At 45.3% G+C, this 27,926-nt stretch overlaps 2 protein-coding genes across 2 annotated transcripts in view; one reads left to right on the top strand and one right to left on the bottom strand.

Annotated features, from left to right (window-relative positions):
- Positions 1–471: 471 nt before the first annotated feature.
- Positions 472–27,926, top strand: part of GRHL2 (grainyhead like transcription factor 2) — a 107,092-nt gene continuing 79,637 nt past the window's right edge. The window contains exons 1-5 of the mRNA XM_062189484.1: positions 472–666; positions 8,889–8,956; positions 12,586–12,979; positions 22,882–22,937; positions 26,231–26,387. Of these exons, the coding sequence (XP_062045468.1) occupies positions 499–666; positions 8,889–8,956; positions 12,586–12,979; positions 22,882–22,937; positions 26,231–26,387 (843 nt within the window). The 5' untranslated portion in view covers positions 472–498. The remainder of the gene's footprint in view (positions 667–8,888; positions 8,957–12,585; positions 12,980–22,881; positions 22,938–26,230; positions 26,388–27,926) is intronic.
- On the bottom strand, positions 19,924–20,172 carry LOC133758161 (large ribosomal subunit protein eL28-like). The gene has a single exon (XM_062189376.1). It carries the CDS (start codon positions 20,170–20,172, stop codon positions 19,924–19,926), a length of 249 nt encoding a protein of 82 aa, XP_062045360.1.

Genomic DNA, 27,926 nt, shown 5'->3' with positions numbered 1-27,926 from the left:
GTGCACCGCGCTGATCCGAAGCCAGGAGCCAGGTGCTTCTCCTGGTCTCCCATGCGGGTGCAGGGCCCAAGCACTTGGGCCATCCTCCACTGCACTCCCGGGCCACAGCGGAGAGCTGGCCTGGAAGAGGGGTAACTGGGACAGAATCCAGCGCCCCGACCGGGACTAGAACCTGGTGTGCCGGCACTGCAGGTGCCTATTGAGCTGCGGCGCCGGCCCCCAGCTACATTTCAATGTGAGATCTTAGAGGGACCAGCATTGAACTGTAGCACTGTTTACAGACTATTAAAAAACCCGGTGCTTTTCTTAAATGCAAAGTGGCCATCAACTTTAATTTTAATCTTCCCTTCTTTCTTCCCCATTCTGGAGAAATGTTAGTGCTTATAACAATACATGAAATGTGTGTATTATTAGTGGGAAGAAGGAGCATTCCTCTGATAACAAACTCCACATTTCTTGTTGTTTGACAGTAATAAAAGACTAGTGGCCCTGGTGCCCATGCCCAGTGACCCTCCGTTCAACACCCGAAGAGCCTACACCAGCGAGGATGAAGCGTGGAAGTCGTACCTGGAGAACCCCCTGACGGCAGCCACCAAGGCCATGATGAGCATCAATGGGGACGAGGACAGCGCGGCTGCCCTCGGCCTGCTCTACGACTACTACAAGGTAGGTGCTGCAGTCCTGCCCCCTCCTCATCCCAGCCCTGCTCTAGACTACTACAAGGTGGACCCACAGTCCTGCTCCCTCTTCCCACCCCTGCTCTAGACTACTACAAGGTGGGCCCCGCAGTCCTGCCCCCTCCTATACCTACCCCTGTCTAGACTACTACAAGGTGGTCCCCGTAGTACTGCCCGTCCTCTGCCCACCCCTGCTCTAGACTACTACAAGATAGGCCCCACACCCCTGCCCCCTCCTCTACCTACCCCTGCTCTAGACTACTACAAGGTGGGCCCCACACCCCTGCCCCCTCCTCTACCTACCCCTGCTCTAGACTACAAGGTAGGCCCCGCAGTCCCACCCCCTCCTCTACCTACCCCTGCTCTAGACTACTACAAGGTGGGCCCCGCAGTCCTGCCCCCTCCTATACCTACCCCTGTCTAGACTACTACAAGGTGGTCCCTGTAGTACTGCCCGTCCTCTGCCCACCCCTGTTATAGACTACTATAAGGTGGGGCCCCCATTCCTGCCCCCTCCTATACCTACCCCTGCTCTAGACTACTACAAGGTGGGCCCCGCAGTCCTGCCCCCTCCTCTACCTACCCCTGCTCTAGACTACAAGGTAGGCCCCGCAGTCCCACCCCCTCCTCTACCTACCCCTGCTCTAGACTACTACAAGGTAGGCCCCACACCCCTGCCCCCTCCTCTACCTACCCCTGCTCTAGACTACTACAAGGTAGGCCCCACACCCCTGCCCCCTCCTCTACCTACCCCTGCTCTAGACTACTACAAGGTGGGCCCCACACTCCTGCCCCTTCCTCTTCCCACCCCTGGGACCCTTCAGGAAACCAAGCAAGAAACTACACCTGCTCCCATGAAAAACCAACAGCATTTCCTGAATGAGATTGGTTGTCCTCTTTGGTTGTGCTGACGTTGCACGAGGGTGAGAATGGCTGTGTTTAGGTTTCTGGTTGAACTGAGTCCCACTTCCCTTCCTGAGAGGAAAATCTGCTCTTTGAGCCATCAACCCAGGGGAAGTCTCCCTTTCGCTGATCTTCCTTCTCTGCTTACTATTTCCTTTCTACTTTGTGTTTCCTTCCAACGGCATCCTCTCTCCAGGTTTTGTTTGGTTTAGGAAACAGAGTTTTCATATTTTTTAAAGCATTTCCTACCATCACCAACTCTGGCTCTTCCTTTAGACTCTGTCACGTTTTCTAAGAGTACTCCTTTTCCAACCTCTTCCCGTTTTTCTCCCATTAAACTACCCAGGAGGGCTCCTTCTTGGGGAGGGGAATGAAAGCCAAGTAGGCCTTATCTAAGCTGTGAGTGACACGTGTGAGGGAGGGTCAGGCCCATCCATGTTAAATGAGGCCATTACTAACTAAAAGCACTGCTTATTGTTAGTGATGCAGGACTCTGTGTGTTGTGTTGGTCCCCTTGCTGTTCCAGGCTGACTTTGCCAAGCCTTCATCAAAAGAGGCAGTGTTGGTGGCCTTGATAGCCCTCCCATGAAGGTGCAAACTCCCAGCAGGACTCCTGGTGGAGTGAGAAGGGCCTTAGCCTTGGGGCTGTGGGCTCCAGGTGGAAGGAGTTGAGGCCTCAGCAACATTTCATGTAGCTGGCTGGATCCTCAACAGCCAGGGGAACACTGAAAGAAATCAGCTGGGAACCAAAGCCATTTCCTAGGCGGCTTTTCTTAATCTGTCTTGCTTTCTGCTTATGATTGTTTTGTGTTTTTCATCTTCTCTCATGGTGAATCTCATTTGAAAAACACAAGAATAAATTCTAAATGTTTTGGAATGAAAAGCTTCAAAATTTATTGAGTAGCCCAGAAGTCATCACATTAGCGTGCTCTGTGTACTTGGCCATTTATTGAGTGGTTAACTTTGTGTGTGTGTGTGTGTGTGTGAGAGAGAGAGAGAGAGATCGATCTTTTGAGTGTAATTGAAAAGTAATTCTACTTTATAATAAAAGAATCTGATAGTCTTATTAATTTTATTAACAATTAACATATCATTAAAGTGACCTGATTAAATAATCTTGATCCTTGTGATTTCTTTTTGTAACTTTTATAATGTTAAATGAATAGGTCAGTTAATAGTTTTAATAAAGCTTTAAAGAAATGCATTGATATCCCTAGGAAAAATATTGTTCTTAAAAAGCAAATTTTATTCTGTCATTATGAAATGAGTATAATTTTATGTTTATGTTTCATGACAGTTTTTTTTTGTATCTGAAAAACAGACGCATGCTCCAAAACAGGAATAGTTAGTAATCGACAAAAGCAATGTATCTTATTTCCCATAGGTCCAGAGGCTAATTAAGTATTAATGAATATGGATGATTAAGTGTTAGTAGATGTGGTACACAGATTGCCTTTCCTCTTGCATAGGTACTAACATTTAGAGGAAAATCAAAACATTGTTTCCTGTAAATATTTTGAGATACAGCATAGGGAGTTTATTTAAAACTCAACTTGTAGCCAAGTCTATAACTTCCTGTGTTGAGTCTATATTTTCCATGTTTTTAAGACCATGTGGCCTAGTAGAGTTATATGGTGACTTCTCTCTCATGGAAGCTTTGCTGTTTTTAGGCTTGAAGTAGCTTAGTGTCTGTGGAAAGAAGTAAAAAACTCTCTCGAAGTGATCATTTTGAGACCTTTGTCAGTTTTCTGGTTGTTCATAGCTTGTCCATCCATGCTGATGCTTTGGATGAAAATGAAGCAAAGAAAGCTCTTCTGTATATAAATGTTAGGAAGTTAAATTATTGTAACTGTTGATATTGCATTATCATTTAGAGTATATAGATTTTTTTTTTTAAGATTTTCTCTATTTAAGAAGCAGAGTTATAGACAGAGGGAGAGACAGAGAGAGAGGCCTTCCATCTGCTGGATCACTTCCCAAATGGCCATAACGGCCAGAGCTGAGCCGATTCAAAGCCAGGAGCCAGGAGCTTCTTCTGGGCCTCCCACATAGGTGCAGGGGCCCAAGGACTTGGGCCATCTTCTGCTATCCCAGGCCTCAGCAGAGAGCTGGACTGGAAGAGGAGCAGCCAGGACTAGAACAGGCGCCCACATGAGAGGCCGGAGCTCAGGCCAGGACATTAACCTTCTGTGCCACAGTGCCAGTCCCAAAGATTCATTTTTCAATTAACTTTGTACACAGAAGACAGTCTATACTAAGTAAAGATTTCAACAGTTTGTATATACACACAGAGAGAGTAAGTTTTACAGTTAACTCTGTATACAACTCATTGAGGACAGAGGTCCTGCATGGGGAGTTAGTGCATAGTGACTCCTGTTGTTAATTTAACAATTAACACTCTTATATATGACGTCAGTGATGACCCAAGGCTCTTGACATGAGCTGCCTAGACTATGGAAGCCTTTTGAGTCCACATATTTAGACAAGGCCATAAGCAAACTGCAAGTTCTCTCCTCCCTTCAGAGAAAATTACATCCTTCTTTGATGACTACTTCTTTCCACTGGGGTCTCACCCATAGAGATCTTTCATGTAGAACATTTTTTGCCACAGTGTCTTGGCTTTCCATGCCTGAAAGGCTCTCACAGGCTTGTCAGCCAGACCAGGAAGCCTTAGGGTTGATTCTGAGGTCAGAGTGTTTACTAAAGTGATTGTCATTCTGTGAGTCTGCTGTGTGGACTGCTTCCCACGTTGGACATTCTCTCCTTTTTAATTCTATTATTGCCAGGCACTTGATCCTATTGATATGGTCACTTTAACACTTAAGCTATCTATATGTTCACTATAGCACTTAATATGCTCACTTTAACAATTAAGACGGCATTTTTACCTCCAAGCTTAATGGGATTTAGAAGTCCCATGAACAAGTTTTTAAACTGTACCCTTAGAAGGAAGTCCATTGCGGGCCGGCGCTATGGCTCACTTGGTTAATCCTCCACCTGCAGTGCCAGCATCCCATATGGGCGCTGGATTCTAGTCCCGGTTGCTCCTCTTCCAGTCCAGCTCTCTGCTGTGGCCCGGGAGGGCAGTGGAGGATGGCCCAAGTGCTTGGGCCCTGCACCAACATGGGAGACCAGGAGGAAGCACCTGGCTCCTGGCTTCAGATCAGCATAGCTCCGGCTGCGGTGGCCATTTGTGGGGTGAACCAACGGAAGGAAGACCTTGCTCTCTGTCTCTCTCGCTGTCTAACTCTGTCAAATAAAAAAAAAAAGTAAGTCCATTGGACTGTATGCAGAACTATACAGCTTTACAGTTACAGACTTTCTCCTTTTCTCCTAGTGGAGATCCCCTCCAAACACTCTACCTCCAGATGGCATTAAGATGAATTTGAGGGTTTAAGTTTCCAACACATGAATTCAAATTGAAACGATAGCAACTTACTTTATCTTACTTTTCCCTTGAGAAAGTTTACTTCCTTGATTGGTTAAGATCTGTTCTGCTGACCTGGTGTTGCTGGAAACCGGTATGTGGATTTGTCTGTCCATCTAGCTATCCAACTAATTAGCTGTGACCTTCCAGTAATAGTGACAGGTGTTCTGAGGATGAGTTGCCAGGGAGACCCAGTTCAGTACCTCAGAGAGGTCACACACTCATAGTGCAGGACAAGCACGGTCATGTAAGCTTAAACCATAGTGCATGGAGGTGACGGGATGTAAAAGCAGCAGTGAGTTGAGTGACAGCTTCCCAAGGAATCCAGACTTTCCTAAGAAAACATTGTCTGCTCTCCCAGAGCAGGAGAAGGTCTGTCAGGTGGACAAATAAGGAAGAGAGCATTTCAGGCTAAGAGAACAGCAGATGAGAACAAATGGGTATGAAAACCCAGACAGCACTCAGTAGAACCTCAGTGATCAGAACTGCTGAACCTGGTGAGGCTGAGTGAGGGAATGAGGGGTTGGGACTGGTCAGAAAGGCAAAAGATCCTCTTGAATTCTTGCCAGGAAGGTGGAGTTCAGGGTTAGATGGGACGTTTTTTTTCTTTTCTTTTCTTTTCTTTTTTTTTTTTTTTTTTTGTAGCATGAATGAACAAATGACCTGATAAATATTCACAAGCTGTTGGGGGAAAAAAATAACTTCTCTGCTTTTCTTTTTTCCAGTCTTGCTAAGTATAGCTTTCAAATGGGAATTGTAGCTATTTAAGCTATACAGCTTGATGTTTTGATACATCAGCTTTTCTTTTTTTGTTTTTAAAAAAGATTTATTTATTTGAAAGAGTTATAGAGAGTAAGAGGCAGAGAGAGAAAAAGCAAGGTCTTCCATCTGCTGGTTTACTCCCCAAATGACCACAACAGCTGATCCAAAGCTAGGAACAAGGAGCTTCTTCCAAGTCTCCCATGTGGTGCAGGGGCCCAAGGACTTGGGCCATCTTCTACTGCTTTCTAGGCCATAGCAGTGGGCTGGATCAGAAGTGGAGCAGCCAGGATTCAAACCAGCACCTGTATGGGATACCGGCACTGCAGGCGGTAGCTTTACTGGCTACGCCACAGCCCGGGTTTTCACTTGAAGTTTCTGCATACCCTTTATAGAAAATGCAAGAACCTTAAAGAAAATGAAATGTCTTTAATCCTTTTATCAGAGTCATTTCCTCCAATACCGAAGGATTTTGAAGCTAGGCTTTATAAATCGGAGAAATTGTCAACCACATTACACAGCAGTGATGGGGGAGGGGCGGGGGCCGAGAGCCCAGTGGGAGGTCCTGCAAGAGTCCACAGAAATAGGAGCATGATGGCACGGAGTCCCTGGATTAGCCCTTGTGTGAACTCTTCCTAAACTAGCCACCAAACAAGCACTACATAGAGACAACACAGTATATTCTAGAGATCATTCAGTGTTTCTTTGAATAAAAGCTGGCAACTGTGTGTGTGTGTGTGTGTGTGGATGGGTGGAGCTCATATCCAGGAGCAAGTTGTCTAAGATGATTCCTGGGTTAATCCAGGTAAGGGATACAGCAGAAAGGCTTTGGGGGAGGCAGGTAATTGTGTGTTGAGTTCGCTGTGCTTGTACATTGTCCAAGCAGGAATATCTGGGTCTAGGACACAAGAGAGGGGGTCTAGTTACAGGTCTCGGCTTCTCTAACGTGTGCAAAATCAAAGGCCAACGTAGTATAGAGAGGCCCAGGTTGGAGCAATCCCAGAGGTGGGCGGTGCCTCCACTGTGCTCTGCTCAGCTTGTAGAGTGAGCTGGGCTGTCTGCTCAGGGCAGGTATCAGTGACCCCTGGCAACGATGACTTCACTTCCATGGATCTCTGGGAGTTGCTAGCATATTTTAGTATTTGGAAACCTTATGTCTTTGGTTTTACTTTTCGTAGACCATTTCTCAGCTTCCCTGTTAAACAGAAACTCTGCACCCACGAACCAGTCACTCCTCATGCTTTTGTCCCCCACCCCTGGGGATTTCTATTCTACCTGCTGTCTCTTTGCATTTGGCCACTCTGTAAATGAAATCATACAGTACTTGCCCTTTGGTGTCCAGCTTACTCTACTGAACCAAATGTCTTCAAGGTTCACCTGCCTTGTGTCAGAATTTCATTCTTTTGTAGTACTGAGGAACATTCCATCGTACCAATAGAACACATCATGCGTATCCATTCTTACAGGGATGGGCGCTTGGGTATTTCTCCTTCTGGACTCTTACGGATAGCGCTGCAATGAACATTGGTGCTCTGGGTGTTGATGTTTTCTGTTCATCGGTCATCTTCCATCTTCACTATGTGATAGGAACTATTTTTTTTTTTTAAAGATTTATTTACTCATTTGAAAGTCAGAGTTACACACACACACACACACACACAGAGGTCTTCCATCCGATGATTCACTCCTCAGATGGCCACAATGGCCAGATCTACACTGATCTGAAGCCAGGAGCCAGGAGTTTCCTCCGGGTCTCCCACATTGGTGCAGGGGCCCAAGGACTTGGGCCGTCTTCTACTGCTTTCCCAGGCCATAGCAGAGAGCTGGATCGGAAGTGGAGCAGCCAGGTCTCAAACCGGAGCCCATGTGGGATGCCAGCGCTTCAGGCTGGGGCGTTAACCCTGCTGTGCCCAGCACTGGTCCCAGGAACTATGTTTTATTCATCCCATTACAATCTGGCACTTAGCAATACCTGAAAATTGACATAAGAAATGAAGGATTTACAGTTGATTTACTTAGAAGTACTTATAAAATACTAAGCACCTTAAGAGCTTAAAAAATTAACTCATTCAATGTTACCAAACAACCCTGTGAGGTCTACAATGGTCTTTCCACTTGAATAGATGAAGACAGTGAGACAACGGTTAAGCAGTGGTAGAGCCGAGATTCAAACTCCGGCAACCAGGTTGGTTGTAGGTCTCAACTCTTAGCCACCCTGCTCTGGGCTGGCATACATATTGCGGCGAGTGCAAACTATAAGAATTATCAGGGAAGACCTATAGGGGAATGCTTCTTGTAAATGGGCTTTCATCCCCAAATAACCTGGCTGCATTTGGGATGCAAAGGAGTTTGGCTAGAAGGAAGATCTGGAAATCTAGCAAAATAGCAGAAAGAAGCAAAACAATCCCAACCAAATCCAAGGTTCCTGTGTGGAAACCGTGGCATAGTAAGAACCCCAGTGGTGCAGCAGGTGATGAGATGATGGTCAGCAACACAGCAGGTGGAGGTGCCTTCCCCAAAGTAGCAATTCAGAAACTATGCTGGCATTTTGATTGTGATGATAATAATAAAACTGCATTAGGAAAAAATCACAGAAGCAAGTGCATGAGCTACCTAAAGAGATGGTCCAAGCATTGGCCAGCTATATTAGGTTCTTACTTCTTATTGGCTAACAGTGCAGCTCCCTGTGTGATTTCTGCCCTACCCCACATCAGCACCTGGAGTTGCTCATCATCGAGAAGGCTCAGTTCCTGTTCTGTAACATGATGCTTGTTGTAACCCCCATGATGCTCCCCCCTTGCTCGAGGGGGCACCATGTCCAGGTTGACTCCATACACATTGCTTCTCTCCCTTCATCCTCTCACAAGCGAGGACACTTGAAGTGCTCAGGAGTCAGTGCTGAGCAGCTGAATGCTGTTTGCTGTGGCCCTGTGCTCGCCAGCACCCCTCGGTCTCTGGCTCCACCATCATAGCTGTGTGGGCATCTCTGGGTGACAGCCCACTTGCCACCTCTTCCAGATGAGCGTTGCATTTGAGTTTCTCTGGTTAGGCTGACATCTAGCTCTGCCCAGGATCATGGTTGCCTATGTGTGAGTCTGACTGATGGTTGGTGGTCTTTCCAGGTTCCTCGAGACAAGAGGCTGCTGTCTGTGAGCAAAGCAGCTGACAGTCAAGAAGATCAGGAGAAAAGGTATGGTGCGGGGCAGTAACTGCCGGGGGAAGTCTGCGCACAGTCCCAGCCACGATTTCACGCCAGTGGTGCTGCAGCGAGGGGCACTCCAGGGTCCTTCTCTTGGGCTAGGATGATTCAGACAAAACAAGGACTGTCCCAAAGTTATCACCAAATAAGTCTCTTGCCCTTCCTGGGAGGGTGAGAAGTCACAGGGGGTTCTGGTTGGAAGCTCTTTCACAGGGAAGTAGGAAGCCAGGAGAGAAAAAGCCCCTGCTTGCACAGATGGCAGGACCTTACCTGGCCTGCTTGGAGCTCTTGAAACACTATGATCTTGTTCTCTGACGAGCAGCAGGGGCTGCCCCACTGGTCAGCAGGCCTGGGCTGTGCAGCCGGTCACTCCTGGCAGGAGGTTAAAGCTGTAGGCACCTCACTCGCTGTTCCACTCGGGTCTTCTGAAGCTCCACACTGCCTGGAGGTCCTGGGACCTTGTCAGCAGGGTGGTGAGAGGGAGCAGGAGGCTAACACTCTTCAGTTCCTGGATTTTTCCTTGATCTAGCCCATTTGGTGGAGGTGAGCTTGTGCTGCCTGCTAAGCCCTATGGCAGTAATCCCAGTGAGTCTGAGCTGTGTGCTCTCTCTGCATTACACATAACAAAGGAGGCCCCTTTCTGTTAAAGCACCTCTCAGAACTGCATTACAAAGTGACTGTGACAATACTCACTGTATTTTGATGATTTTTTTGAGTATTTCCACAGAGCACCTTTTAAAAAAAACTGGCAGTGAGGTATAGACTAACCCACCTTGTGTAGACAAATTATGATTAGGTAGGCATCTCACTGTAATTTGGAAAGATATCATTTGGATCAGTCATGCATTCAGGAAGTAAGGTGCCAGGTGCTTAACATGATATCATTACAACGTTTGTCCCAACAATTGCTACTCGGAGAAATAACATCTCAATGACATGTGACCCAAATTTTCACAAAGTGTATTTGACACATCTTTCTCAGCACTATACTTTTTCTTTAAAAAAAGTTTCTAAAAAAATTTTTTTTTTATTTGAAAGTGAGCAAGTGAGCAGGAGAGAGAGATCTTCCATCCTCTGGTCCATTCTGCAAATGTCCACAACAGCTGGGCCAGGCTGAAGCCAGGAGCCCAGAAGTCAAGCTGGGTCTCCCACGGAGGTGGAAAGCACCCAAGTATTTGAGCCATCACCTGCTACTTCCCAGGGTGTACATTAGCAGGAAGCTGGAATGAGAAGTGGGAACCCAGTTACTCTAAGGGGTCCCAAGCAGTGTCTTAACTGCTGTGCCAGACACTCACCCCATGTATTTTTTTTCTTCCATTTTTCTCACACTCGTTTTCATTGTAAAGTCTGTTGCAGTATCTGGGAACAATTGCTACTTGGTTCTTATTATCCAGTTTCCTGAAATTCTCTGGAAATATCTTCAACTTTCATAGAGGCATAGTATGCGTATTAGGGTGGTGCTGAAGTTCTTATTTCCTGGGGATAAAAATGTGATGAGATTTATAAAACCATATAGCTTATTTGTTTATCAAAACACCAAAACATTTTTGACTTAGGTTCTTTGTTCAGAATTCATGTTTTAAAAATTTCTTATTTCTCCAAGAGGCAGAGAGAGAGAGAGAGAGAGAGAGAGCTCTCATCTACTTGCTTAATCACCAAGTATCTGCAACAACAGGGACTGGGCCAGATCAGCTCCTAGAACCAGGAACTCAATCCAGGTCTTCCATGCAAGTGTCAGGAACCCAGTTATCATCCCTGCTGCCTCCTGGGAAGCAGAGCTTAGGAGCCAAAGCCAGACGCTGGACCCAGGTTTTCCAATGAGGGACAATGAGGGTGTCTCACCCCATGTCCCAACCGCTAGGACCAACATCTAGAATTCAAATGTTTGTATGAATTAAAGAATGAAGAAGTTTGGTTAAGTTTGAGTGGTTTGGCAAAGCTGCCAGGATTGTGTGTACAAAGCCCAGAGTGGATTGTTTTGGTAGTAAATCGGCGCAGCCCAACACATCTACTCCTAGCCTGGAAGATGGTATCTACAGGTACTCAGAGCCATTCCTCCACAAAGGGTCCACTGTGTTCCTGATCTTTGCGTCACCCATGGTGGTCCTATTCTTAAGGCAATATTTTTGTTTGTTATTTAGTATGGCTTTTGTCAGAGACTCCTTTTTCTGAGGGTTGTCTGATAACATCCTGTGCAATGGTCTAAGCAATAGCCTTTAGGAAATGCTGATCTGAATGGGTGGTTGGAGTTTTGCCATCTTTCAGCTAACTAGATTCAAATTAAATACATTTTCTAAATTTTTAGCATGCATCCAGATTCACTCAATGGATTTGGCCATGAAAATAGGTTATTATTTAAAACCAGAATGTTTGTAAATTTGTGATAGTATTTCTTGGAGGGTTAGCTCCTATAACTGTATTTCCAGATCTGTGTCCAACTCAGAGATGTTTAGATATTTTTCCACTGGCTTTGTTCACATGGAACCATTCTTTCAAGTTTCACTTTGAAATTTTATCTGAAAAAACTAGAGACGTGTACATTGTGGTGCAATGGCTTAGCCATTGCATGAAGTGGCCATATCTCATTTCAGAATGCCTGGTTCAAGTCCCATCTACTCCACACTTCCAATCCAGCTCCATCCCAATGCACCTGGGTGCAGCAGGTGATGGCCTAAGTGTCTGGTTTCCTGCCACCCATGCACTTCCTGACTCCTGGCTTCAGCCTGGCCACCCCAACTGTTGCAGGCATTTGGGGAGTAAACAGTGGACGCTCTCCCTGTCTCTATCTCTCCCTCTCTGTCTCTCCTTATTTTTTAATGGCATTTTAATGCTTTTTCTTTTGAAAGTTTCTAAACACACAGAGAAATACATAGGACAATATACTGAACCCCTAAATATCCATTCCATCCCCCAGATAAGCATTGATCAATTTTTCTTATATCTGCTTGATATCTTTTCCCTCATTCTTTTTTTTTTATTGCCAAGTATTTAAAATACATTACTGACATCACACCATTTCACGGCTAACTACCTAAGACTTGCATCTCTAGAAAAAACAACATTTTATTGTATAAGCTTGAAATCATTACCACATGTTGCTGAATTAATGATATTTTCTTAGTATCACTTAATTCTCAGTCCATATTCAGTTGCCTCAAACATTCCATTACCTCATGAATGAGCATCCAAACAGTCCATTCCTCCCATTTTAAATCCCTTTTAATCTACCAACTTCCCACCCTTTCTCTTTTTTTTTTACCTATGTCTGACTCGTTGAGGAGGTTAGGTCAGTAATCTGAGCCACATTCTGGTTTGTCTGATTGCCTCTTTTGGATGTGTTTAAGTCATTCTTCTGTGTTCATGAGCTCCTGTGTTTCTTGAGGGATGAAACTTAGGTCTAAGGGAGATGTTTTTATGCACAGTGGAGTGCGCAGGAATAGTTGTCTGACTTCTAGTGATGCAAAGAGCCATTGCATTCCCTTGGGAAGTTCACCAGCTTTTCCCCCATGCCATCAGCATCCACTCTCACTGCCTGCGTTGGTTATCTTACTAGGAACTGCCTGGTGGCGATTTTGCTAATTCTGCCATGTTACCCCGGGGGGGCGGGTTTGAACCCACAGAAACTGTCTTGGCACCAGTGAAGCCCAGAGCAATTTGAGTGGAGGAGAGAACCGAGTGCAGGTCCTAAAGACTGTGCCAGTGAACCTTTGCCTCAACCAAGACCACCTGGAGAATTCCAAGCGGGACCAGTACAGCGGCAGCATCCCCGAGAGCCCCGCGGTCATCCCCGTGTCGGGCATTGCCGTGGTGAAGGCAGAAGATTTCACGCCAGTGTTCATGACCCCACCAGTGCACTACCCGCGGGGAGACGGCGAGGAGCAGCGGGTTGTCATCTTTGAACAGACTCAATACGACGTGCCCGCCATAGCCGCGCACAGCACCTATCTCAAGGAGGACCAGCGCAGCACCCCGGACAGCACCTACAGCGAGAGCTTCAAGGACGGAGCCACGGAGGTGAGTCCTCACTCCCTGCACTGGGGGAACCCAGTTCCACAGCCCCAGCTCGGGGTTTTTTCTCTTTGCAAGTGTATTATGCGCATGAAACTGTGGGTGTAGGATTTTTTTGAAGTATTTCTGTGTGTGTTGGTGTTGTATTCTTTCATTCCATGTGTCTGTGTATGGGGAATATTTTGATCTTTCTTGATTCATATGTGACAAATTGTTTTAGTTTTAATCTTAGAATGAAATATTCATGAGAAATTAGGAAATGTTGCCATGGGAACTTCTGGCTTGGTGAAGTTTTTACTTTGTCCTTGTCCTTCTCTGCTTTGTAACTTTCCAAATGGTGGGAAGCCAGAGATGCTGCCTGTCCGTTCTTTGTCAAAATGATAGAACTCTTGACAACTTTGCCTGATTGATTACTCAGGAAGGAGCATGTGTGTGTGTGCACCCATGCACTTTGTACCTTCCAAAGAGAGACAATATACTCCTCCCAGGGGCCCATAAACCTTGCAGAGACGGCAATCTTGGCTTGATTGCTTATTTTCAACTCACAAGTCCCATATGCATGCCTTGATAATTTAGGTAACTTTAGACAATTGTGTCACCAATGTCAGCATTCACATATAGAAATTTCCCTCACCCTAAAGTGTCCTTGAAACCTCTTGCATCTGAAGCCCTCTCCTCTTACACTTTGTGAGCACCACTCTGCCTTCTGTCACTATGGTTTTGCCTTTTCTGAAATTTCACATAAATGGAATATATGCTGTCTTCCTTCACTTAGCGTGCCTTTGAGAGTCATTTATATTGTTGGTTGCATTAATAATTGACTGAAATTGCTGAATAGCAGTCCATTTTAAGTGTATATCACTATTTGCTTAGCTTTTCACGATTTGGTGGCATTTGATTGCTTCCAGTTTGGAGCTATTCTGAATGACACTCTGGGAGCGTATGTGTCTTAATGTGGACATAGGCAGTCATTTCTCTTGGGTAAATATCTGGGTCTGGAGTTGCTGGGCCATGTGGTCAATGGATGTTTAATTTATAAAGTACTGTCATAAAGTGTTTCAAAGCTGCTGTTTTATTTTCATTCCTACCATCAATGGATGAAGATTCCTGTCTCCATACCCTTGCTGAAACTTCTGTTTGGTTCTTTTACCTTTCTTTTAGTGGATATGTGGTCATGTTTGATTCTGGTTTGAGTTTGCCTGTTTCTGATGTGTAGTGATTTTGGATATTGTTTCGTCCATTTATTTAGCCCCTTCTACAACTTCTTTTATGAAAGAGTCTGTTCAACTTTTTACCATTTTTCTAAAGATTGATTGATTGATTTGAGAGGCAGAGTGACAGGGAGAGAGACAAACAGAGAAATCTGTTTGCTGGTTCACTCCTCAAATGGCCACAACAACTGAGGCAGGGCCAGACTGAAGCCAGGAGTCTGGGACTCCATCCTGGTCCTCCCACTTAGCTAGCAGGGACTCAGGGTCTTTATCTGCTGCCTGCCAGGCTCATTAACAAGAAGCTGGATTGGAAGTGTGGAGTAGCCAGATTCGATATGGGATGTGGATGTCTCAAGTGGTAGTTTAACCTGTTGTGCCACAGTGCCCACCCTTCCCTGTTTTTAAATCTGATTATTTATATTTCTTGGACTAAGTTGTAAGAATTCTTTAAGTAAGTGTGAAAACAAGCCCATTATCCAGTATATGTTTTGGAGTGTGGTAGCCTTTTTTGTGTTCTTAATTATATCTTTCAAAGGACAACAGCATTTAATCTGTTGAAGTCCCCTTTATCAATTTAGCCTTTATAGTTTATGCTTTTGGGTACTGGTAAAGAAGTCTTCCCCTGATCCAATGTTACAATGATGTTCTCTCGTTTGTTCTAGGCACTTAATAGTTTTACATCTTTCGTGTAGATTTCTGATCTACTTTGAGGGAATTTTTGTATGTAGTGTTCAGTAAGCATTGATGTGCTATTTTCCTCTACTGATATCCAGTTGTCTCAGCACCACTTGTTGAAAGGATGGTCTTGTGTTCATTGAGTTGCCTTGGGATCTTTGTGGAACATCTATTGATGGTGTTACTGTGGGTCACTTCTCTCACTTTTGACCCGGAAGATTGGTCTTTCCAATACTCTATGTTTCCATTGCTTAAGATGGTGATTCAGCCAATGTTTGCTTAAAGCCTGAATATTCTTTGTCTCGCCGATAGGCATGTCTTGTCTTTTAGGTGGGGAGAAGAGGCCTGACAGATGAGAGAGCAGGTACTCATTCTTGTCAGTGTTGCTGGGAGGTAGGGCACACAAGTGGCATTGGTAACCCTGCCGCTCCTGGCACCTGTCATTTCTGAGTACCTGCTGTGTTCTCTGAAATCAGACAGTGACCAGAGCCAGACACAAGAAATTCTTACTCTAAAGAGGATTTCCAGTTTCTCAATTCTTGGTAGCTTTATCATCATTTTCAATGTCCTTCCGTATAATAAAAATGTCTTATAATTAGCATCCTTAGCTTCCTGTATTGTATGGCTTAAAATGGAGTAAAGGCCACGTGGAGCCTTTGGTATTGTCAAGCGGTTTTACCCTCAAGTAGTTCTGGGTGCTCTTATTGGAAAAGCAAGTAACTGAAACTATCCCTGGGTAGTCCCAGGTGAGGTGCAGATTTTTCATCAAAGGATTGCCTCTGATGTCTTCTTATACACTGCGAAAATGTGCTGTCAGTTACACAAGTGTGCATGGATGTGTTCCAATGGCAATGGAACAAGCACGCTATTTGGGGGTTGTATTTGTGTTGTAGATAAAGAGGCTTATGAAAGGAAGCTATTGTATTTGGGGCTTTATTTTGAAGTAGATGAGAAAGTAAAGAAACTTAGCAGAAACTGAATGTGAAGAGCATTCCCTGTGATCATGGTTGAGCTGCTTTCCTGGTTTTGGAAATCGGTGTTTACGTTGCAAAATGTCTTTCATCCTGATGTAAACTAAATGTAATGATCTATGATTTTTAACTACTTCATTACCAATGGGTTATGAGATTAAGTAAGTTTGAAGTAATGTCACCAAGAAAATTTCATTAAGGAAAATGTGTGTAAAATCTAGTACTTCTTGTAGGCGAGCTATTAGGATGTCTAGGACCTTTGTTGAATTAGCAGATTTCATTTGCCAATTCTCTATGTAAAGGTAGGAGGAAGGGGAGCAGTTAGCTTCTACTTAGGCTGGGATTTTTCAGACAGTGGTAGCGTATAAAAGTTCCTTAATGGATTCATTTAGCTTATTTGATTAGTGGTTTATTTACATTCTCTTTGCAATAGTTTTTGACAACTCTTTGTTGCTTTGTACTGAGTATTAGCCCTATGCTAGATGGAGGGCTAGAGAGTAGACCTGGCCTCGTGTCTGCCTTCTGGAAGTTGCTATCCTAGGCACCTGTGAAGAGAGCAAATGCCAGCTTCCACTCTGCCAGGCACTGTGGCTCACATAGCTGATTGCCAGGCTTTACCACAATTCTGTAAGGAAGGTGCTTTTCCCCCATTTTGCAGATGAAGGGACACAGGTTCAGGCGGTTAAGAACCTTCCAAACTTCACAGAGCTAAGAAGCAAAGACTATAGTTGATAAAAATAAACCATTTTGGTAATTAAGACCTAAAATGCTTTTAGGAAACATTTAAAACTTAAGGAAGGAGGAATTTGTGTAGGAAAACTAGATGAAGAAAGAAAGTCAAAATAAGAAATCAAAGTAGAAGGTGGAGTCACTTCTTTACTGCAATTTTATGTCAGTTATAGGAGTCTATGTTGTGGGAAGAAAGGAGCAGTAAGGTCTCAGATTTGACTGAGTAAGAGTTCATTTCTCCCTGTAGACATCTCTTCCAACCAATGGTGTGGGAATCCAGGTTCCCTTCATCTCGTGGTTCTACCATCTCTATGTGGGGTTTCCAGTGTTGCCCCAGCAGGGGAAGAGAGACCATGGAACTGGCACTGACTCACAGATATTTTCATCTGGAAATGGCACACCTCCTCTCGGATCTCATTCCATAGGCTAGAACTAGTCCAATGGTCATCCTCACTGCCAGAAAGCTGCAAAGTTGAAGCCCCTCATTAGCCCTCTCCTGTGCTCAGGAATTGAGAAGGGCTATTTGAGTGAACACAAGCTACCTCTATGGTGTATTTCACAATTAAACCCTTGGCATGCTATTTGTAGAATTAATATAGTTTACAGAGATTCTTGAAATGAGAACAATGATTACTTGTTATATTATTGGCTAATAAGTGTATGACCCTTAGTCCTTTGATTTTATTTTCATTCATAATCTGAAACTGGATGTGATCTTTCTGGATCTAAACCCTGTCCAATATGATTGATTGATAGCTGATTGTTTCCTCCCACACATTTAAGGAATAAAGTGTTAAAAATACTGCTTCATGTATAAATAGGAAAATGTACCCAATTCCATTATGTTTATTTTGTATATTATATATATATATATATATATATACATATATTATATGATGGAATGGATATGGCACCATAAAATTTCCATCACTTGATTAATGCATTTTTGCATCAAACAAAATTTTGGAAAATATCTAACATACATTTTATTTATTTTAAAGTTTTAACTATTTATTAGCAAAACAGGTAGAAAGGAGCAAGAACTCCATCCAGTGGTTTACCCTAAAAATACCCACAATGCCAGAGCTGAGTATAGTTGTACTTGGGCCATCTTCTGTTGCTTTTCCCATGCCATCAGCAGTGAGCTGAATTGGAAGAGGAGTAGCTGGAACACAAACTAACCCCAATATGGGATGCTAGTGTCATAGGCAGGAGCCAGTAACTCCATTTGGGTCTCCCACATGCATGGCAGGGGTCAAGTACATGGACCATCTTCTGCTGCTTTCCCAGACACATTAGTAGGGAATTGGATTGGAAGTGTAGCAGCTGGGACTTGAACCGGTGCCCACATGGGATTTGGTATTGCAGGTGGTGGCTTGACCCACTATGCCACAACGCTGACCCCACAGTAGACTCTTAGCAAATGTCTCCTGCCCTTCACCCAAGACAGACTAGTATTCTAACATCTAAGATTTACATGAGTTAAAATTGCCCGATAGCTCAGGTGCTTTAAGGGTAATCATTACCATACTCATAGCTTCTTTGCTGAGTCCAAGCGAGTAAGAAATTTGTAGATGCATTACATGAGGTCACAGTGAGGTGCAGTGCTGTTGGCTGTCTGACTATCCTTTGTCATCCTGTGGTAACATTAAAATATTTCCAAGTAGCTGTGGAAACTTGGTAATGGCCAGAATGATCCGGCTTCTTTGTTCCAATTCTTAGTCCTGAATCATGTGAAGTTGAGGAACTTGGCAAGTGATCAGATCTCATCTAAAGGACTGCAATATTTTCTAGCAGGATTCTCCATTTAATTTTTTATAAAGCTATAAAGATCATGTAACAGAACAAAAGACAATTTTTAAGAGGTAGTTACTGTGGCACAGAACGTGAAGCTGCTACCTGGGAGCTGGTTTGAGTCCTGGCCTCTTTGCTTGTGATCCAGTTTCCTGGTAACACGTGTTGGGAAGCAGCAGATGATGGTTCAAGTGCTTGGGCCCCTGCCACCCACATGGGAGACCCGGATGGAGTTCCTGGCTCCTGGCCCAGTGCTGGCTTTGTAGGCATCTGGGGAATGAACCAGTAGATGGAAGATTCATTCTCATTCTCATTCTCTCTCTCTCTCTCTCTCTCTCTCTCTGCCTTTCAAGTAAATGAAAGTAAATAAGCAAACATATAAGATAGTAGAACTGTTTTCAAAAAAAAAAGGATTTTTTTTTAAAAAGAAACTAAAGAAACAATGTAAGTTTAAAGAGCAGATACTGTATCTCTAACTTACCCCCTGTTTTTCTTTTTCCAGTTTTGCCCACATGAATCCATGCGTCAGGGTGGGATTCTGCATCATCACACAGCTGACAGTTCCTATGACTTTCAATCCTGCCGGCTTCAGGCCTTCTCACATCAGTACTAGGGGACTGGAGGCAGAGCATTTGCAAGTCCAGTGCGTTGGTCAGCCAGCCTCTGCTCAGGCTGTAGAGCTGAGGCGGGGGCAGTGAGTTCACTCCAGCCGTGTTATTAGCGGAGGTTGTGGATGACTGCCTGTTCCTCTGAGCACAGATTCTATCGACACGGCTCTCCTATGGCAAAGTCACTTAAGTGCTTTGGTCATCATGTTACCCTCCTACCCCCAAATCTCTTAATTGCTATTGATTCCAAGTGTAAACAGCTTTCCTTATACCTTTTTTCTTTTTTTAAAAAATGATTTAGTTGAAAGTCAGAGTTACAGAGAAGGAGAGGCAGAAGGCGGCGGGGGGGGGGGGGGGTAGTTCTTCCATCCACAGGTTCATTCCCCACTTGGCTGCAGCAGCTGGAGGCTGGGCCAGGCCAGAGCCAGGAGCCAGGAGCTTCTTCCTGGTCTCCCACCTTGGTGCAGGGGTCCAAGCACCAAGGCCATCTTCACTGCTTTCCCAGGCGCATTAGCAGGGAGCTGGATGAGAGGTGGAGCCGCTGGGACTCCACCCAGCACCCATATGGGATGCTGGCACTGCAGAAGGCAAGGTGTCCTTACCTACTCCACTATAGCGCCAGCTCCTAAATATCTTTTCTTAAATCCACTCTAACAGATCTTGCTGCAGTAATGGGAATTTTCTTCTTCTATCCAACATGGTAACCACAGGTGCTAATTTAGTGCTTGAAATACGGCTAGTTGACTGAGGAACTGAATGTTTAATTTCATTTAATTTTTTTTAAATAGACAAGTCGAAGTCTTCATTGCTTTGGGGCGAGGTGGTTCAGGAGCTCTGGGTGGCGCGGGTGCAGCTCCACTTCATCACAGCCTGCTGGCTGCACAGGGTGGTGCTGGATCTCGGATGGCAGCTGTTCGCAGGTCAGGGCTGTACCTGCTCTCGTGAGTCAGTGCCGGATGCTGCTAAGGGTGGTCCCCTGTGTTCTTGCTGATGGTGGTCCGCACGTGGAAGGTCTGCTTCATGACCTCCATGACACCCTTGCTATCCGCTGTGGGATCCACGCCTGCGGTCTTGCAGTAGCTCCGGAGGCTGTAGTGGAAGGAATTTCGGACCTTCTGGTTATTAGGTTTCTTGCTGTGTGTCTGCTTGTTCTTCTCCATCAGGAAGCTGGAGCAGTTGCGCATTGCCATCCCCTGCAGGTGCGCGGTCATGTTGGTGGCTCGTCTTGCTAAGGTTGCTGGAGATGGAAAGAATAATTTTATTGAATTCCGATGCTTGAATTTAAATAGCTCATGTGTCTAGTAGCTATTGTATGGGGCATTAAAGGCTTAGTTCACCTTTCGTACTCAGGCTAGACCTGGATTCTTATAAAAAGTTTTCATTTTTATTTGAAAAGCAGAGCACAAGCGTGCCAGAGATAGAGAGAGAGCACGCAAGAGCACGTTCTTCCATCTACTTGTTTACTCTCCTAATGTCTGAAGCCAGGAGCCTAGGACTCGAGCAGGAGTCCCGCATGGATGGCAGGGACTCAAGTCCTTGAGCTGTTGTCTGCTCCTCCCGGGGTTCACGTGAGCAGGAAGCTGGACCAGAAGTGGAGCCAGCTCAAATCCAGGCACTCTGCTAAGTGGGATCAAGCATCCCAGGTTGCGCCTTAACTGTCGCCCCAAACACCCATCCCAGGCCTGCGTTCTTAGCCCCGCTGCTGGACCGATCATTTGTCTCGACCCAGGTTGGTCTTTTCTCACCTGGATTCCTTCAATTTATCCAGGTTCTCCTTAGCTTGCAAGGGATAGAGGAAAGTTCACCATCTCTGTGATCTCCCCACAGTTCTGATCTGCCTTTCCTGGCAGTATCCTTTGTCTTCTGTTCTTCCCATCAGGACTCAGTGATTGGATGATTCAGCATAAGGGTTTTTTTTTTTTTTTTTTTTTTTTTTGACAGGCAGAGTGGACAGTGAGAGAGAGACAGACAGAGAGAAAGGTCTTCCTTTTTGCCATTGGTTCACCCTCCAATGGCCGCTGCGGCTGGTGCATCTCGCTGATCTGAAGCCAGGAGCCAGGTGCTTCTCCTGGTCTCCCATGCAGGTACAGGGCCCAAGGACTTGGGCCATCCTCCACTGCACTCCCTGGCCACAGCAGAGAGCTGGCCTGGAAGAGGGGCAACCGGGATAGAATCCAGGGCCCTGACTGGGACTAGAACCCAGTGTGCCGGCGCCGCAAGGCGGAGGATTAGCCTGTTAAGCCACGGCGCCGGCCTCAACATAAGTTTTTATATGCAGTTATTTATTCTTAAGTTTATTTTGTTGTTTTGCATATTAATTTATTCCATCCTCCCAACCCTTTTTTTATGTCTCTGAGCCGGGACAGTGTCTTAGATACTTGTATTTCTTCTGGCATCAAGTAGATGATAAGGCCCCCAATGATTGCTTTGCTGGTTAATTACCAAAGAAGCACAAATCTGTACCATGGACTCTCTGTCAAGTTTACTCAACCAGTCTATAAATATTTGTGCAGTGTTTATGGGATTCACTTGGGTAAAACTTCTTGAATGCAGGGAATAAGCCTGGATAAAGAGATTATAAACAGCTACGTAGAAATTGTGACATAGGGGTATGCTAAGTTCTAGACAAGGGGGTCAGGAACTGCCAAGAAATGTTAGCTAATAACTGAGACACTCTTTTCTTAGGAAGGAAACCCTTGCAATAATGGTCAAAAACTGCAAGTTTATGACACAGCCATGAGAGACAAGGATGTTGTTTCTTAAAAACGCTTGAGGCTTTAGATCATCTACTTTTGAAAAGTTTTGAAAATACAGCAAAGTATATCCTGTTTGCACTATGTATATAACAACTGAACACCCCTGGACCCAAGCTTCTTTGTGTGTTCCTAAAGTTGGACTTTCTTCCCAAAAAGAATCCAAGCGTTAGAATATTATGATAATAGAGATCCTTAGAGAAGGGAAGCGAATATAGCCAAACTGTTCCTATTTACCAGTATTTGAGGCACATATATGAGGGGGCTTGCAAAAGCCATGGAAAATACTTGGCATGAAAACATGGCATGGATTTCGGGCCGGTGCCGTGGCTCAATAGGCTAATCCTCCGCCTTGCGTCGCCGGCACACCAGGTTCTAGTCCCGGTCGGGGCACCGGATTCTGTCCTGGTTGCCCCTCTTCCAGGCCAGCTCTCTGCTGTGGCCCGGGAGTGCAGTGGAGGATGGCGCAAGTCCTTGGGCCCTGCACCCGCAAGGGAGACCAGGAGAGGCACCTGGCTCCTGGCTTCAGATCAGCACGATGCGCTGGCTGCAGTGGCCATTGGAGGGTGAACCAATGGCAAAAGGAAGAGCTTTCTCTCTGTCTCTCTCTCTCTCTCACTGTCCACTCTGCCTGTCAAAAATAAATAATTAAATTTAAAAAAAAAATGGCATGGATTCCAAAAATGTTTTGCACCAAGATAAACTTAGCTTTTATTTCCATTTTCTATGAACGTTTGATGTCCCTTTGTAGAGAGCACTCACTGTCTACTGGAGGCTCTCCTTGGCATTTTATTAACCCATTTGATCCTTCTGACCACGATAAATAGAAAATATGGCAGTTACACCGTGGGCAGCGGGTAAAGGAGCTAGAACTTGATCCTTGTGACATCAGGAGTAAGTCGTCTGGGGCCATAGAAATGGAAGAAATGTTGACATATAAATAACATGCGAAGCACAAATGCATTTTCTGTAGGATGTGGTTCTCAGTGTGGAGGTGATCTGTGAGTTTTGTGGAGAAATGATAACTATCTTCATTGGAGTTGAAAACGCTATCAGAAATATGTAATTTTCTTTTCTAAGGAGAGAATAAAGGAGCTAGGATACACTTCTTTTTGGAGTGATTACCCACCAATTTGTTTCAACTTGGATGACTTTTAAATTTTGCAGAAATTTCGGAGTGCTTCTGTCGGGGCCGAGGAGTACATGTATGACCAGACTTCAAGGTAGGTTACCAGGAGGTTTGTCTTGAATCCTAATTGTTTAAGTGAACTCCAAGTTATACTTTTAAGCCTGTTCTTTGTATACTTAAATACAATGATATGACTTCATTTGCCTTTGATTCTTATACAGCTGTCTGTATGCAAATGACATCTGTATCATTACTTCCAGTCTTAACCAAGTTTCTGGGACCAATGCTTCCTTCTTCCTCCCATTAGCTACACACTTTTCCAGGTCTCCTCTGAACTCGAACTCCTGTGCCTCCAGCCAGACAGATGTGAAATGCAACCCTTTGTCTTTTCCTCTTCTTGCCTCCTTGTCCCATTGCTTTGCCTCTGATCTTCCTCTTGTACTTCCTGCTGTCTCTAAGGACATACCCATCCTCTGAGCCAGCCCAGCTGGAGGTGTGAGGGGCTGCCTTCCTTCCTGCCCTGCTACCCGTCATCCCCTTCCCTCCTCCTCTTGGCAGCCTTCTGAACTGTCAAAATACAGCTGATCTCCCTGCCAGTACTGTCTTTCCCATCCCACTTTGCATGTGGCTACCAGCTGTCATGCACACAGGAGCCCCTTCTGTTCTGGCAAGGTGAGATTGGAGATACACCATAAACCCTCCTGATGAGATCCTCTGACTTTGAGGGGAGACAAATGTGATGATGGCTAAATTGTAGTACATTTCCTAAGTGATGAGCCTTACTACAGATAAACAGAGAGCTCAGTGGCATTGGAACTGGATCTTGAAGGGTTTATAATGGATGTTTTCTAGGGAAAACAGGATCAAGAACATTTTACGTAGAGAGGTAAAGACAGTAGTTGTGATTATGACTGGATTCAAGACAACAGCAAGCAATGGAGTTCTCTCTTCCATTTATAAAACCTGCCAGGGGTCTCACTGTTCTAGACAGGATGAAACACTTCAGACTCCTTGTGAGGGTGGTTAGGGCCTTCTGTGTTCTGATCTGTCCTGGCTTTGTGTTTTTCATGAACTTTATCTTCTACTATATATATATATATATATATATATATATATATATATATATATATATGTGTGTGTGTATATGTGTATATATGTGTGTGTGTGTGTATATATATATATGTATATATTTATTATTTTGCTTTTATGTAAGTGACCCTTCCAAGTCCTCTGGCTGTTTCAAGGTCTTGGTCTCGTCTCGGGCTCCCCGGTAACCCTCTCCTGATCTACAAGTGCGAATATGGTGTCCTAGGGGATGCGAAGAAGGTAGCATTCCAAACCCCCTTCTGAATGGTGGAAATGAGTATCAAATTCGCATCGACAAACACAGGGCGGCCTGTCTAGTGACAAGAGCGCTGACTTACCACTCACCAGACCCGACTTCTCTTCCTGGGGTAGGGGTGTCTCAGGGTCTCCCACAACTGTGAGATGAGGAAGGTGGCTGAATCCTGGGTTCTAGTCCTGCATTATAGACAAGCCTGCAGGGCCCAAATCCTGAAACTGTATTAAAAGTCGTTTCTATTCCTCTGTGCCTTTTCCTGGGAAAAGGTTTCACAGTTCCCCTTAGGTTTTTAAAGCAATCTGTGCCCTGATAAGTTACAGCTACTGGTCTAGCTAATTCCTAGGATCCTATCTTGGTCTAAAATGTTATGATTCACTGGCACTGCATTGAAATTGCTTTTTCAGGCAAAATGACAAGGAAATTGGTTCTGTCTTGAGTGATTTATTTCTCACTTTGTTCTAAGGCACGTATTCTGGAATTGGCTCAGTTGATTGGCATAAGCCTGAGATTTTCATTGTATCGGAGGAATGCGATTTTTGACCCTCAAACTTTTTTTCTCATTATAAAGTTTAAAAGTCAATGAAACATTATAGAAATATTTAACACAGAAAGCCAGAGCCTATTTTAGTAGATGAAGTTTTAAGAGTCCTCTTTGTGCTCAGCCTTTCAAAGACTAGGAAATGAAAGAGCTGGAAAAGGCACAGAGCCAGTGGAGAGGTTCTCATGGTTCAGAAACGCGGTGGGGTTCTGCTGGGGCTCTCACAGTGTGCCATGCTGCCGTGCAGACAGGAGTATTTCTGAGCAGACACACTAGGCAACAATGACTGTGTGGGGAAGAGTCAGTGTTTTTATAAGTGACACCACATTTTAAAAATACTAGGGGAGGCTGGCGCCGCGGCTCAATAGGCTAATCCTCCGCCTTGCGGCGCCAGCACACCGGGTTCTAGTCCTGGTCAGGGCCCCGGATTCTGTCCCGGTTGCCCCTCTTCCAGGCCAGCTCTCTGCTGTGGCCAGGGAGTGCAGTGGAGGATGGCCCAAGTCCTTGGGCCCTGCACCCCATGGGAGACCAGGAGAAGCACCTGGCTCCTGGCTTCGGATCAGCGAGATGCACCAGCCGCAGTGGCCATTGGAGGGTGAACCAATGGTAAAGGGAGACCTTTCTCTCTGTCTATCTCTCTCTCTCACTGTCCACTATGCCTGTCAAAAATAAAAAAAAAATAGGGGAACTACAGCAGAGATGTACATGCTTTTTCTGTAATGCACTTGGTCATAAATACTTTAGATTTGGAAGGTTCCCATGTCTATCACTACTACTCAGTCTTGCTGTTGCAGCGTGGAAGCAGTCATAGACAATACATACACAAATGGGCATAACTGTGGTCTAATAAAACTTTATTTACAACAACAGGTGGTGAGCTGCCTATGGCCTGCAGACTGTCATTTGCAAACTCTTGATTTAGAGCAACCTGTTGTGAATTCTCTTGCAGGCTTACAAACATGAAGAAAAGGCAACAAACACTCCCTCTTAGGGCACTAGATTCCCAGGAGTGGGTTTTTGATTTTCACACTTTTAAGTGGGATATAGCTGTTTGCAACATCTCCATTTGACACCCCCCCCCCCAAAAAAAAAAAGTGGTTAGGCATATCTAAGAGTTGAACAAAAAGCATTCACACATTTGGCTTGTTGTTAGGATAAAATTGATTGGTTAATTCCATTAATTCTTGAGCTTCAGGCATTACCTGGCTGTCAGCTAAGACCCGTCAGCGGTTCTCTGGGCACAAGCTTGCACGATTGTCTAGGCACGGGGTGGACTTTTCCCTTTTAAACCATCTGGTTTATGGGCCACTATTAGACATGGTGTGTGTGTTGTATAGCAGTGACCTTTGGTCTGGTCTCGTGTGTTTTTGCCATATGCTGTATTTTGTCTCTGAAACCGAGTAAACATTGGTTAATATTCGTACAAAATGCTATGGGCACGAAGTTCGGCGGGAGCGCAGAAACCCGCACCGTGCCAATCTGATCGGTGTTTGTTGTCTGCTCGCAGTGGCACGTTTCAGTACACCCTGGAAGCCACCAAGTCGCTCCGCCAGAAGCAGGGGGAAGGCCCCATGACCTACCTCAACAAAGGACAGTTCTACGCCATCACGCTCAGCGAGACCGGGGACAACAAATGCTTCCGCCACCCCATCAGCAAAGTCAGGGTAGGGGCCTCGTTTCTCAACCTAGGAGGGGTCCGTGAGTACGGTGGCTGCCTCGCAGCCTTGTGGAATGGCATGGAAAAAATTCCAAACGCAATAATTCTGGAACACATGTCAGAGAGTCAGAGCAAGTGAATAATGTATCGGCTGGTGGTTTATCATTTTAATCAGTAACCAATAAACCCCCCGGGAAGGACCGTGGCTGGAACGTGCCTTCTGACTGTACCCAGGGAGTTTTCCTTGCTCCATCCCCTGCCTGTATGCTACCTTGTCGTCTCCATCAGTAGTTTTTCAAGTGGCTTTAAGTCAGAATATGGTTGTGGATGAGGAGGAGCTGTGCTCTGTTCTGTTCAGGAGAACACAACTCAGCCTCAGTCCGTGGACCCCTTGGCACTTTGTTTAAAACCCTCAGCAACCTGGGGCTCACTCAGGGTTCCAGGGCTGAGGCGTGGTCCCCACCAGGAGGAGCTGGGAGGGATTCCCAGGTGGGTGAGTGTTAGTCCTATATGTGGGAAGTGAAACCGGAGCCCTGGCTCACTGCGCTGGAAGCCCGCCAGCTGCTGGCATTGTCACTGCTGCCAAGGAGGGAGGCGACGGCTAATCCTTTCTCTGCTGGAAAGGGAAATGATAGCACAGCTCTGCAAAGAGGACGAAGGACGTTGCTGGTCGGCTGTAAGACGATTTGTGCTGGTTTGTCCGAGTTGCCTCCGCCTAAGCTCTTCAGAACAGTAAGAGGGGAACAGCACAGTGGGTGCAGAACTGGGTCTAGCCTGGGTTTAGCCCCATCATGTGGGGCCAAGATCTTGCACGAGGCTGCAGGTGGAGAGGTGCCTGGTGTGCTGTGTGCCTCCAGGAGAATTAGGATGTCCCTCTCTGTGGCCATGACCGTGGAGAGGGAGGCTGCCAACACGAGAGTCGGAATATCACCACTCGTGTTTGCTGAGGATCTTCCATGGGACAGGCGCTGGGTTTGCACCGTGCAACTGAGCTGCTCATCAACACGAATGCCAATCCCCTGAAAAGCGCTCTGTTGTTTTTAGACTATTACTGACCTTGGACTTTTAGAAGCCAGTACCTGGACAAGGTCACACAGCTACAATGTGAGGGAACCAGAGTACATCCCAGGGCCACCAACTTCTTGAACCCAGCTCTCTCATCCACTAGCAGGGATGTTGTAAATACCAAGACGGTCCTTGGCAAAGCAAAGCTTTCCCAGGTCTGCTCGGGTGTGCTGTGGTGAGCAGTGTGGAGGCCTCCACCTCGGGGTAGACACAGTACAGCTTTGCCCTACCTTGTTACATGTGGGTTGCATTTTCAATAAGAGATTTACTTAGGGAGGGAGGGGGACATCTTCCATCCGCTGGTTCACTTTCCAAGTGACTGCAACAGCTGGGCCTGCACCAGGCCAAAGCCAGGAACCTGGAAATCCATCCTGTTCCCAACCTAGCTGAGCTCTGAGTGAGTGGGAAGACATTGCCATTAGCTGAATTATTGTAAATAAGTAAATAACTAAAAATGTCTAAACTATAAAGGGGAAGATCT

Source organism: Lepus europaeus, chromosome 4, assembly GCF_033115175.1.
Source record: "Lepus europaeus isolate LE1 chromosome 4, mLepTim1.pri, whole genome shotgun sequence".
Taxonomy (NCBI): Eukaryota; Metazoa; Chordata; class Mammalia; order Lagomorpha; family Leporidae; genus Lepus; species Lepus europaeus.
This window is presented reverse-complemented; position numbering and strand designations above follow the sequence as displayed.

Excerpts from the sequence above, each read along its gene's own strand:
- LOC133758161 (XM_062189376.1), bottom strand. The coding sequence starts at position 20,172 with ATGACCGCGCACCTGCAGGGGATGGCAATGCGCAACTGCTCCAGCTTC.